Here is a 13,953-nt window from a genome sequence, read left to right as displayed (position 1 = left end):
GGGGGGGGGGCACAAACAGCTCTGATAACTGTGAGAAGAACTGGAAAGCAAATTTACTTATTTAAACTTTTTTTCTTGTGTGAAAAACGTATGTTTGTTATGCTTCTGACTCTACTACAAACTAATATAAAATTGGATACAGAGTTGAAATTTTTTTTCCTGGATAATATTGAGAAAAGAAGCAGAATTTAGAAAACACAAATTTCATACATTGTTAACTAGAAGTAGTATATCATAGAAAAATTACAGGAAATGAAGAATTCTAGTTTGGTTATAATAGCGTTTGTAAATATTAAGCACATGAAGAAAAGCTTATGTCTTGTTTTGGGGTATTGTTATTATGAATTTAGACGAGTGATGCGTGCTTTTAGTTTAAAGTTGTAGTTATAAACTCAAATGTTCAAAAATTAAATAAGATATCTTTTCCTATTCACTTTAAGTGAGTATTAATATATTTTTTGGGATGATATAAATGAGAGTAAATGCTTTGAGGTAATAGTAATGATGGTTGGTTATATTATTGAGGAATAGTAATGTTTTGATATTTTTAGAACAGTAAAAAACCTTTTAAAAATTTTAACATCCTTTAACCCTTCTAAAAAAACAACAACAGTAGAATAGGATTGTTTTTCTAAACTGTGAGAATATATTTCTTTTAATATATCTTGATGAGGAAAAAAATAATTTTCTTTCTCTCTTTCCATTTTATAAATGTTATTTTTGCGTATAAAAATTACAGTATATTATTTTTTCCATTTAACAGAACTCCCCATAGCAGAGTGTTACTGAGTTCTTGCAGAAAGATTCTTCCTTTGGGAAGTGAAAAAATTTGGTTTTCTTTCCTGTAGAAATTTTCATTCTATTTTTTAATACAGTTATTACTATTGATTTACTCATAGCTGTTAAAAGTTTATACTTTTAATACGATATTATTGATTACAACTGAATCTCGAAATAAAAACACGCATTTAGTTACGCATTAGTTTAGTTTGATGAGTTCGATTCGCGTAATTTCACTGTCGATCTTTTTTTTGGTAGTTACTGATACGGATTTCATAAATTTTTTAGTGTGATGATTTATAAAATGCGAAAAAGGAAATAATTATCATGTTTTCCCCATACAAAGTAAGAGAATATTGCAAAATAAAAAATATATATTGCATATTCAATAAAAAAAATTTTTTTTTATTTGATCCCAAAAGTTTATTCTTTTTTTTTTTTTTTGAAGTTGACCCTTTTGTTATTTTAAATTAGTAACTTGCATATTTGTTATGTTAAAATTATCTTGCAGAAAGATATTAGTATTAGAAAGGTATGTCGCAGAAAGCCCGAAAAAAAAATCCTGCCCCAGTGACAGAACTGAAATAATTTCTAAGTATGGAAAAAATAGTATTAAAAATAATTGCACATAGGGGAAAAAATGTGAAGTGAAACTATCTAACCCTCAAGTTTTTAAAAATTTTCAGATAAGGCTAGCAATTACGTATCAGTGTTGCTCACTCGCAACTCAGTATCTTTTGCCTCTTGTATTTAGCTATCCAAAATAGTTGTGTATTGCTGTTTTATGAAATAACATATAAATAAATACAATGTATATAAATGCATACAAAAAATACTGTGTATCTGAAATTCCTAATATATATATGTATATCACATCTATAACGAGTAATATAAAAAATAGAATATGCATTGGAATGTTATGAAAATAGAATATAGAGAAACGTCAATATGAAGTCATGATATTAGAACTTAAAGAAACTTTAAATAATTTAAGTTAATTCACAATACTAGTTGTACAACTAATATTTAAAAAATAGCTATGTTCTAGAAAGTAAAATTAATGAAGAAAAGGAACTTATTATTTTAAGGAAAGCATAAAAAATTGCTATACTATTATCGACTCTAATAAGGCTTAATTAATCTTGCAGGGCTCCCATGGGTCTGGGAAATGCCAGGGAATTTTATTTTAACTTCAAAAATCAGGAAATAATAAGAAAAAATTGCAATTTTTTACAAAAACCTGGAAAATTCCTATATCATGACTGGAAAATAACCAGTTTGAATTGTCAATAATAGTAAACAGTTATTGAAATTTGAGTTCTAACATCTATTACAATTATTTGTTGTAAAAATGTCACATTTTTAGTTAAACTGACTTTTCCTATTAAAACTTGCTTGGTACATATAAAATATGAACTGGATTTTCATTGCAATTTACCTGATATACCTGTAAAAGTCAGGAAATTTTTTTTTCTTCTAAAACTGAGTGGGATTGGTAATAATGCACAAATTGAAATAAAAAATAAGCTTTGTACTAAAAATAAAAAATAATAGAGGAATGGTACTATTTCATTTAAAAGAAATGTAAAAATTCATGCTATTGTAGACACCAATGATACTAAATTGAATTTTGGTAATAAGTACCAATTGAAAAAAAAATGCTACGTACTATAAAGCAAAATAATAGATAAATGATAGTAAATCATTTAGTAAAAATATAATAAATCGCCATGTTATTATTGATGCTATAGATGCTTAATTAATTTTGGTAATAATCATTAATCATATACTGGAATGATATAAAATTAGAATGTAGGAAGACACAGTGATGAAGAGTCTTTGGATATAGCATAACTTCAAACAATTTTAGTCACCAAATTACCGTTAACGTTATTAGCGTTAATTGAATCAGTAGAGTTGTTTGTCAGGGAATTTGTTTGCAGTGATGCAGTAGCCTCCAATGCCATTCCAGCTTCTCTCAACACCTATGTTTTCATTAAAAAAATTTTAAGTATCGTCAAAGAAACAAGAGAGTTGTGTTAAAACTGAATAACAATACCCTTACTTGTAAATTCTCTTCCATATCTGTTAAAGCTGCTTCCACCCAACTGCACGAAGTTCTCAACTGGCAAAGCGATCGTATTATGAGTGCCAAGTGACTCACGGATAAAATTAAAGCCATGCATCTAAAAAAATAATGAATCAAAACACTTGTTAATACATAAAAAAAAAGAACAAAACATGGGTATGTTAACAAGAATTCTGGTCTGTTAATGGACTCTGTACCCTTTACAAATTACATTATCATATAAATGGACTATTTTCAAAATCATTTATGATAAAATTGGCACCAAATAATTTAATTATCTAAACTGACCCATCACAATAATTTTTTTAAAAATAAAATTGTTTTGAAAAACTGAGTTAATAATTCATAATGATTGATAAAAAAATTCGTAATCTAAAACTATAAATCCTAGAAAACAAGTTTTTGTGTAACTATTATCACATATTAACACAAACCGGACTTTGAAAGTGATAGAAACTGATTCTACAATATTTTTAGATTTAGCAAATTAAAAAGTGATTTTTCACAAAATAAATAAATAAAAATACAGAGCTCCATTTTAAAAAACTAAGAGTAGTTTTTCACAAATCAGGATAATTTATAAACATATGTGTATAACTGAATTTTGTAATTAAGAAGTCAGCAAAAATAATTTTGACAAGTTCAATACAATTAAATGCTTAAAGATTTTTGTTTAGTCAGCACTGTAACACCAGTTAAATTCTAGAGTGATCAATTAATTATTGCACAAATAGAAGATGACTATATTTTTTTTTAAAGAAAACGATAATACATAACTGGCAACCATCCAGTAGATTTCATGAAATATAAATGTTACGAAAATTGATTAATAACATAATAACAGCATAATGATTAATAACTGAATAATATAACTGATTAATATAACTAAATATATTACACATAGGAAATTGTAGGGATTTTTAGAGTCATCAAAGAAGAAAAACTGCAATATTTTCTCGTCATGATTAGCATTAAATATGCTTGAAATGTTGTGTATTATGTTTACTCATAATTTTGAATAGTAATAAGCATTTAATTCATAAAAAATAATTAAGATTTTTAATTAATTTAAAAAGGGAGTTCTGTATAAAAATGAACTGAATATTTTGGAACAAAAAAAAAGTTTTAAACTGATTTCTATAAATGAAGCTTGCTTCATTATATATTTGTAATACTTATTTAAATATTCAAGTTAAATCTGTGCAAAAATTCTATTTCAATAGATTTTTTTAGGAAACTTATTTAATTTTAGGGAATTTACTAAAATGTACAAAAACCAGGAGAATTTTTATTAAACCAGCAAACCAGGAGAAATTAGCAAAATCCAGTAGTCTACTGGAAAATCCAATAGAGTTGGCAGCTATGATAATATCAAGTAATGTAAAAATCAAGAAAACCATAATGGCAACCATAGTCACAAATCATATTGGAACTATCTTCATAATAATTATAGACGAAATCAATTGAAACACGAAAAACTACAGTAGGTTCCCGACTAACCAGACTCAGTACTATGCGGCCTAATCAAAAATGAAGAATAATAGAACCGTCCATTCCTAAAACTTATTGTGGGAGGCAAAGAAGAGAAGCTAATGCGTCTACATATTTTGCAAATTCCTAGTCATAACTTTTAACACTTGTGTAGTTCATTAATAGACATGAAGTATTTTTGCATTAATCATTTATCTTAAAAAGTGTAATTTTAATTTCATGGGGGAGTGAAGATCGAAGTGAAATTTTGTTCTTATCTGGTCATTTTTTTATGCAGCCAACCTTTTCGCCACATTAAACCCAGTAGAACCTACTGTATCTAACAAATGAACCAAACTATTTTATCATTCTCTTTTAAATTTTACTTTAATTGTCACTCACTTCGTGTTGCACTATAAATTTTATGTAAAAAGTTTGATGTAATATGGTGATAATCTATAACATCCTAAGATTAACATTTTTACATCAAACTGTAATGTTTCGTAGTGCTGGAATTTATTATTTTCTTATTTTATATTGACTATCAATTAAACACGTGATGGTTATTTCTATTTCTTTTGTTAAAAAAATTTTATAAGATAAATCTAGTTTCCAAATAGGTACTTCAAGTTTCAGGAATTTCTATTTGGTAACAAAACAATTTTTGGAAGCATCTAATGGGTATTGTGGTATTTTTAAGTAAAAAATGCCCTCTTTAACAATTGAAAATATGACTTATCATTATATTGTCTCAAGGCTTGTCATTACATTGTGTAAAATTAAAACCATTGATATTGGTTTTAATATTATAAAAGTGAAATATAACCCATTTTGTATTGAAAAATAAACATTTTATGATGAAAAGTATTACTGTGCAGGGTTACAACATAATTGAACAATTAAACACAGGAAAACAATTTTTATTGGCAAGAGTGGATGTACAGTCCTTTACTACGCTTTTGTTTCTTCAATGTTCACATTTTTTTAAATCTATTCATAATATATACTGATCAATATATTTTTTGATATTAAATGAATTTAATTGAAATGGAATTTATTTTCATAAAATATTATTATGAATGCAACTTTTTTTTTTTTTTTTTTTATGAAACTAAATAAATTCTGAACAGCTATCACCGATTTTAAAATGCTTACAAGTCACATAGGGGACTGATCTTAATGGTAGACGGTTCACAGTAGTTCATCGAAGTTAAGCATCACTGATTGCAGTCAGTGACCAATCGGGTCTCACTTTGATCAACTTGCGAAGTAATCAAAGTACTTTACTTCGCACACAGGTCGACAGGCAAGTAAAGCAGGGGAGTCATCTCCGCTGCTTGTGATTTCATGTCTAAGACCTTCAGGGATTTCTCCCGATTTATGCCAATAGACCATTGTGCAGCTCTGGTGCAATGTAAATAAAGTACGTTTCTTCTTTATCAGTGCAACAGCCCCTTGCAGGCCTTGGCTGCCTCAACAGCTAATTAAAATGCAATAAATGTAAAGCAACAATGCTTTAGATTTAAGCAACAGTCTTTAAACTGATTTAGGTTTTATTAACTAAAATTCTTATCAAATAATTATAAAATTAAATTCCATCTTACAACTTATTTTAAAACTTATGCACCTATCTAAAAAACCTAGTGGCTTAAAATTCAGATACACCAAAGCTTTATACGGATGAAATGCATAGTTTTAAAGATTTTTTGGATAAAGAAAGATGCTTACCGTGCTTCCAATAATCTTGGGTCTAATGGTGGGTACATAGCTCTTACAACATCATCGACACGAGGACTTATTCTTTTAGCGACATCAATGATTTCACTCAAATCTTGCATTGATTCAGGAGAGAAACGTGTCATCATCATGGCTACCAACCTTTCTGTTAAATGATGGCACTTTTTCAGTATTGCCAGACAATGAGGTATAAGACCTCTAAAAGAACACAATGAATATAAACATGAGAAATAGGCATACTTAATAACATAAAATACTTGATGAATATATTGCTTCAGAAAGTTTTGAAGTCAACATGTTTGGAATATTTAAAAATATAGTTTGCCAAATAATGACATTAAGGTATAAAACCTCTAAAAGAACACAAAGTAATTACAATGAATATAAACATGAGAACTAGGCATACTTAATAATATATTGCTTCAAAAAGTTCTGAAAGCGGTGGAAGTCAATCTGTTTAGTGATTCAAAAATATAGTTTGTCTAAAGTAAGAACTCTCCTAGCCATTCGATTGGACCCGTGGCGGTGATTGAGGAAATGAGGTATAACTATTTCGAGTAGGGGTGTGGGGTCACTGTTTAGGACAGGTTTTGGCTTTGTGGGTGCGAGAAAGGGAATCTTTTTCTTCTGTCTACTGAGTTAGCCCTAGTGAGAAGAAAAACTACCCTCCCTGAAATGCACTATTCTTGTTTCCATAGCAGCCGACAGCCCCAGACTTTGTGGCAAGGGGAGTTCTTATCGAAGACAAACTATAAGTGCATACTCTCAAAACTTGAATGATAACGACTTTTTTGTTTACCTCATTCACACCCAGCAAGCTCTGAAAATGGCCACCGATTTTTCAGCGCTGGAAACATCTTACATTTTTGAAAAAAAAATAAAGCTTTTTACATAATTAAGTACATATTTTCGCTTTCTTCGTAGAGATAATTCATTTGATGAGAACTTGGAATAAAAACTATATTATCATAAAATTTTAATTGTAAAATAAAAAGAATTAAGAAAATATTAAAAAAAGAAGAAAAAAAACACTTACGTGGCATCATCTACCCATTGTTCATCAACTAAAATTTTTTCAATATTGGGATGGAGACGAACATCATCTAATTCCATGTCTGCACTATCTTCATTACTAATCAGATTAATCTCCGGTCTAGAGAAGAAAAAAATGGAGTTGTACTAATTTCACAACTAAATATATAACAACACAACATAAAATATTAGTGGAACATAAGAGAAATATTTATTCAAAGTAATATTTCCTTTTAGGCCAACAAATAGAAGAAGAAAAATGAAACTTTTATAAGAGGTTTATTTAGAGCGAATTAGTGCCATTTTTGTACCTTACACAAATTTACAATAAGAAAAAATAGACCTCTTATAAAATAATGATCACAACAAAAACCTAATCTTTACTGAAAGTTTTAAACTCTATGAAACTTACAAAATTCAACATTGATGTTCAGGTCTATCAATCACATTGATTGACCTGAATACAATGAGAATGACACTTTTATCAGAGTTTCTGGTATATTTTCAACCTTTTGGTTTTTTTTAAAGAAATATTGAATAAATCTTACAGCATAAGTCACTGTTCTATGCATTAAAAAATCTATCAAGATAATAACATGAGTATATTCTACTATTATTAGTATATACTATACTACTATAAGTATATATTGTAATTAAGAAAGTTCATAATTAATAACATAAAATATTTTAAATCAATGTGGTAATTAGCAACAATAATAGCAATGAAATCAACATAGTACTGATACAGAACTTTGAAAACCATAATAATCAATGCATTCATTAATTTTTTTAAAAAAATTATTTCAATTTATTATTTATTCAAAAAGTTCCCCAACCGAACAAAGTGCCTTAGTATAAGTTAGCCATCTGGTAACAGCTAAAACTAACTGCTGCCAGATGGGAAGATTTCAAAGATCAGCAAAGTGTTAAGACAATGTGTGAGAGTATTTCATGCTGTCATATTAAGCGATCATTTCATATAAAGTGAAAAAAGCATTAGAGTAAATAAACATATTTCCATTAAGGAAGTTTTTATTTTATTTTTATAACCGTTATAAAATAGCCAATTCAATTTTGAGTTTATGACGACCAATGTTCAACTCTGTATCCTTGTAATTTTGAGCCCAATCCAAAAGACAAAGAAACGCCTGGATTAAGCATTGGGAGAAATTTGTCCTCATGGAGAACTTTTAGATGAAATTCACCCCCTTTTGTATTACATTGAGAGGAAAGCCTTCCATAGTTAGCCTGTAGGCAAGGAGATTAACCCAAAATCCAACTACTGCTGAGAATATTTTGCCAACCCTGGGATTCAAACCCGGTCACCTCATTGGAAGGTGAGCGCCTTATCCTCTAAGCCACCAGGGCTTCATAAAGGAAGTTTGTGAAAGTTTATTTTAATTAAAGTCATAATTTTATTATATGAATATTAATAATCGGAGGACATGACTGTATCGTTATCTGTAGCGCCAACTACAATAACTGAGTCAACAAATGGATTTTAAAATAAGCAAAGAAAACATGTAGAGGTTTGCCGAAGGCTGGCTACAAATTATATTCATTGAGTTGTCCTCTTTCTGTGATAATTTCTTCAGTTTCTCAAGGACTAATGACATGAAGTAGACAAGACTTTGAGATTATTTTGGCGTACATCACAATACGAAAATATTTCTGTAACTTTGTATTATCTGTAACTTTGAATGTATATTTAAATCCAATGATATTATTCCATTGGATTAAAATATGCATTCAAAGTTACAGTTGTTGTTAATTTACGTCGCACTAGAGCTGCACAATGGGCTATTGGCGACGGTCTGGAAAACATCCCGGAGGATGATCCGAAGACATGCCATCACAATTTTGATCCTCTGCGGAAGGGATGGCACCCCCGCTTCGGTAGCCCGACGACCTGCGCGCGAAGTCGAGCACTTTACGGTAGCACAGTTTAACGAGGACCAATACCGCACACCCTCGGTCCCTACGCAGACTGATCCAAGTGGGTCACCCACCCGCACACTGACCACAGCCAGTGATGCTTGACTTCGGTGATCTGATGAGAACCGTGTCTTAACGATCAGTCCACTGCGGGACTCAAAGTTACAGAGAGAGAAAAACTAATTAGCATTTTTTTTCAAGAGAGTATTTCATGCAGTCTAACATAACAGATCTTTCTCGAATTTAAAAAAAAAGCATACATTGTATAAAAAGAAAATGTACAGGTAAAAAGCAACTACAGAATTTGAAAGCAGATTATTTCACTTAACATAAACGTAACTCAAACTGAGATAAATTGCGAAACATAAATCAAATGTATAATAGTTATATAAACGTAAAAGCTCCATAGCAGTTATTTCATTCATTAATAAAACGCTAATTATGGTATTAACATAATGATTAAAACATTGGGGATAAATACCTTGCATCCTTAAATTGCGGTGAGAATAAATCAAACGGCCGACAATATTTATGACGACATATCATTATAAGAGCAAAAAGTGATCCAACAAAAACAATGGTAAGTACTGTAATTGCAGCCAAAACGACAGCTTCCATTCCCATGGTGATAAATAATGATTCTAAAAATGAAATTTTTAAATATTAGTTACTTAAATGTTTTAATAAATGATAGCTTTTATTTAAAAATAATGTTTATGTAATGTAGAGAAAGTGGTAATAATTTCAATTAGGTAATTAAATTATTGCACATACTATGACTATTTTATTAATTATAATCAAGTTCTTGATTATATTTGGTTAGTTTTAACATAAAATTTAAATAAATTAAATACTTGCTCAAGAAATATATTCAATTAATTAGAACTACTTGACGCTTTCGAAGTTTCGCCGCCCCCCATCACATTTCTGTAATTGTTTATATTTATGTTTCCTTGTAATGCCATATATATTCTTGTAATATTATTTCCTCAATTTTCTAAAACGTTTTCAAATTGGATTGAATAATGATTTTATAATTATATTAAATTGTTTTAAAAATAACAAAAACAGTTTCGTAATGGAAAATTTTGATAAAATGCTTTTCTCCAAATTTCCTTAGAAATAAAATGCGATAACATCACGCTGTAACCGTAGCGTTCTCTTTGTTTATTTTGTACGCAACGGCATGTTGACCAAATCTTAAAAATAAAAGTTTATCAAATAATTTGAAATACTTCTATTGTGCTAGGTAAGTTATTTAGATAAATTATGAAATACCTTTTTTCCTTTTGCTTTTATAATGCTTTCATACTTGAAATAATATTTATTAGCATGGAATGTCTTTATCAAAATTTGTTACTGTTAAAAATTGTTAATTATTCATATTGATAAAATAAATAATGTTCACTAAACTGTTCATCGAAGTTGTTTATTTTATTTACGGGGTGTATTATAATGTCACTCGTAGTAATTGTTGATCAAAGAATATTCAATTTTAACCAAATTTATCAAACTCTTAAGTTAGAAATGTTTTGCATGGAGGAAGAACGTTGTGATGTCTTTCTAATGAATTATTTCTTTTAGCAGTTATTCACTTGTTATTTAAATAATATATTATTAATAATTTACCAACAATTAACTCAGGAACGGGTCACTTATGAGGTTATGACTGGTCACTCATATTTTATAAATGTATAATTTTTTTATATATATATTTCACACTATAAAATTACTTTTACCTTGTATGGATGTTAATCAAAGTGTTATTTATAGACTAAGTTATTTTACTGGTATAAATTTATAATTTGAGTCATATTGAGCATAATTAAAATTGTTCAACACAAGAATTTACAATATATTTGCAAAAAGAAATTTTTTTTCATTTTGTGTGCATTATCTATTGTTTTGCTATCTACAGGGTATCTGTTCATGAGAAATCATAGAAAGTCATGATTTTAACTATTTTTTTTAAAAAAAAACATGGTAGGTCATGGATTTAGATCCTCAAAAAATCTAATTTTTAAAATGGAATTTACCTCCTCTCCATTTTATTGTGTTCCAATTATCAGAATTTGTAACAAACTCCCCTCTCCTAGTCATATTTTATTAAAATATCAAATGTTTTTATCATGTTCATCATTTTATCATGTAAAACTATGGTATTTTATCAATTTAGAATTCTAGCTGAAGCAAGCCTGTCATTGGTAAATTTTTTTAAAATTTCAAAATGAGAACAGAAAAATCAGGAGTATTTCTTCCTTTTCGATGAGCAAGAAAAGTACCTTTAGAATATAATTTAGCAAAAAAAAAAAGAAAAGTAAAGAATTATTTGAATATAATCTTTAAAGAATATTTTTTTCAGCTATTTTATTGCTTCAACTCTTTCTTTACTCTGTTTTTTAAATTTAAAATCGATAAACATGAAGATGCAGAGTATGATAGGTATGGTTAAGCCTTTCAATTAATGTTATTATACCTAATGCTTTTTTAAATTTATTATTTTGTTTTTGTCAGAGAAAATAGTAACTTCGTTAAGTCATGAAAAATTTTGGAATTAGTCATGGAAAATCATGAATTTGAAAATCTAAAATGTAGCAGATACCCTGTATGGACCTACATATATTTAAAAGTATGCATCTTACTAAACTAATGGTGCATAAACTTTTTTGAAAACCTGGAATTCTCAAGAAATATACTTTTAGCTCCAAAATTCAGGAAAAACTGCCCTTTTTTATTACGAAAATCAAAGATCATACCTATAGAATTACCTGTCTTTTAATTTCAGTAACATTCATCAGTTATTGAGATTTAAAATTAACAATAGTATCTATTTAAATCATTCAATAAATCTTTTTCTTTGATAAAAAAATCTTAATGTTTTGGCATTAAGATTAAAAGAAATCATATTTTTCCGATGAAAAATTGCATTGTTAAAATAAAATATGGTTTATAAGTTGTATTGAAATTTTCCTACAGTCACAGAATCTTATATCTGATATTAAGCCAGTTCTCTATAACAGTAACAAAGATTTACCCTAGATACTAATGGGTTATATTTCAAGTATTCCTATTAGTTAAACTGGTCTAATATATTCTGAAACTACTTTTTTAGTTGCCAAAGTTGTTTATAATTCTGTCAAAAGAAATGAAAAGCAAAATATTTAAAATATAAGTTGTAACAAAAAAGAAATGTACCATAATCAAGGCCAATTTTATTTTGCTAAACATACTAACGATTAAAAAAAAATTCAAATGGATTAAGTTGCAATCTTATAATTAAAGAATACCCTTTTAAAAACGAAAGTTCAGGGTATTTTTATGATTTTTTTAATTTTAGAAGAAGACTGTGACCAAGAATTGGTGACCATTGGTAACACTTTGAAGATTGTTAATTCCTGAGTGATGTAGGGATTCTTAAACTGGAAAGTCTAATTCTGTAGGCATCTTCCTGAATTTTTGCAAAAATATTTTATTTTTGAAGATTTTGAATTCAGTCTTACAAATTCTAAGTTTTATATATATATATATTTTTTTTTTTTGCATTTTTGCTACCAAAAAAAAATTATGAAAAATCAGAAAGATCAGTGATACCAACAGGAATGGAAAAAAAAAAAAAAACTCGAAAGAAACTTAATATTTTTCACCCTCATAGAGTTTACTAAGGAAGTCCATGAAGAAAGGACATCCGGTATTAAAACTTTACTAATCTAATATTTTTTATTTCATTAACAGGTAAGAGACATAATTTGCCAAAATGATGAACTCTTTTGTTGAAAATGTTCGAAGAAAAATCAAACCTCAGAAACCCGTGAATGAAGCCAAAAGAGAAAAAAGGCTGAGAAAGAAACAAGCCAAATTGGCACAACAGACAGATTGTGGTCCTGGAACGATATATATCGGTCACATACCGCACGGATTCTACGAGACAGAAATGAAGCAATATTTCTCACAATTTGGGGAAGTCACCAATCTCCGTCTGGCCAAAAGTCGTAGGAGTTTGAGGTCGAAAGGTTATGCTTTCATTCAGTTCAAATCAGCTGATGTCGCCAAAGTTGTTGCAGAAACCATGAACAATTATCTATTTTTTGAGAGGCTGCTGAAATGCGAGTACGTTCCCGAAGACAAGCTACATCCAGATGTATTTAAGGGTTGGAAAGGTAAAAGGACCAGCCGTGACCTCAACCGTGATGTTCAGAACCGACACAGATCTGAAGAGAGTATTGCAAAGAGTAAACTTAACCGAAAGGATAGATTAAAGAAGCTGAAAAGTTATTTGAAAGATAATAACATTACTTTTAAAATTAATTCATTTAAAAACAAGGAATAAAAATATTTGTTTCTTTAATTTAGTTTTGTGTCATACTTTAATTTCTAATCAAAACAGTAGCTAATTGAAAATCTGTACTTTTAATTGATAAGGATTGGTAACATAACAGTGCTTGTTTAGCAAGCTTTTTTTTTTATTGATTAACGTTATCAAAGAAATTAATACTAAGGTGATAGCACAGTATTTAAGGGTTGACCCTGTAATACACTGTAATTACATAGTGGCTACCACTACAATTATTAAACATCAATTTACTAGTATATAAAACATGCTAACTCTATTCAATCTTAGAGTACTTTTGATTGAACGAAGTTGGCATTGTCGAAGGATTCCGATATGAACATGCCTACTTCAATGGATGGTACACATTGATAAGTTGTCTTGCTATTTGTGACTGAGTCATTTTTCCTCCTTAGGCNATTTTAGCGTAACTTGTCCACTATTACTTATAAAAGTGCAGGCCATATGGCTAGATTCTTAAGTTCTGATAAAAGTTTTATGAGAGATCCATTTGCTTTAAAAATTTCTACTTTGGTTCGCTACCACTAGAAAAAATTATTTTCAAAATCCTCATAAGTTGGAG

The 13,953-nt window shown here is 28.8% G+C and overlaps 2 protein-coding genes across 5 annotated transcripts; one reads left to right on the top strand and one right to left on the bottom strand.

Annotated features, from left to right (window-relative positions):
- On the bottom strand, positions 1–10,084 carry LOC107447745 (transmembrane protein 98). Of its 4 annotated transcripts, none has more exons than XM_016062742.3 (6): positions 9,933–10,084; positions 9,525–9,684; positions 7,113–7,229; positions 6,068–6,274; positions 2,846–2,966; positions 1–2,765 (listed from the first exon to the last, which is right to left on the bottom strand). In XM_016062742.3, exons 1-6 carry the CDS (start codon positions 10,006–10,008, stop codon positions 2,637–2,639), a joined length of 810 nt encoding a protein of 269 aa, XP_015918228.2. In that variant the 5' UTR covers positions 10,009–10,084; the 3' UTR covers positions 1–2,636. The 4 variants fall into 4 exon arrangements, with proteins under 4 accessions (XP_015918228.2, XP_015918232.2, XP_015918229.2 ...); XM_016062746.3 differs by having other exon boundaries at positions 9,898–10,034; XM_016062743.3 differs by having other exon boundaries at positions 9,902–10,020.
- Positions 10,085–10,140: 56 nt separating this feature from the next.
- LOC107447746 (MKI67 FHA domain-interacting nucleolar phosphoprotein) lies at positions 10,141–13,388 on the top strand. The gene is made up of 2 exons (XM_016062747.3): positions 10,141–10,292; positions 12,776–13,388. The coding sequence occupies exon 2, from the start codon at positions 12,798–12,800 to the stop codon at positions 13,368–13,370; it is 573 nt and encodes a 190-aa protein (XP_015918233.1). The 5' UTR covers positions 10,141–10,292; positions 12,776–12,797; the 3' UTR covers positions 13,371–13,388.
- The last annotated feature ends 565 nt before the right edge of the window (positions 13,389–13,953 follow it).

This window comes from Parasteatoda tepidariorum, chromosome 2 (genome assembly GCF_043381705.1).
Source record: "Parasteatoda tepidariorum isolate YZ-2023 chromosome 2, CAS_Ptep_4.0, whole genome shotgun sequence".
Taxonomy (NCBI): domain Eukaryota; kingdom Metazoa; phylum Arthropoda; class Arachnida; order Araneae; family Theridiidae; genus Parasteatoda; species Parasteatoda tepidariorum.
This window is presented reverse-complemented; position numbering and strand designations above follow the sequence as displayed.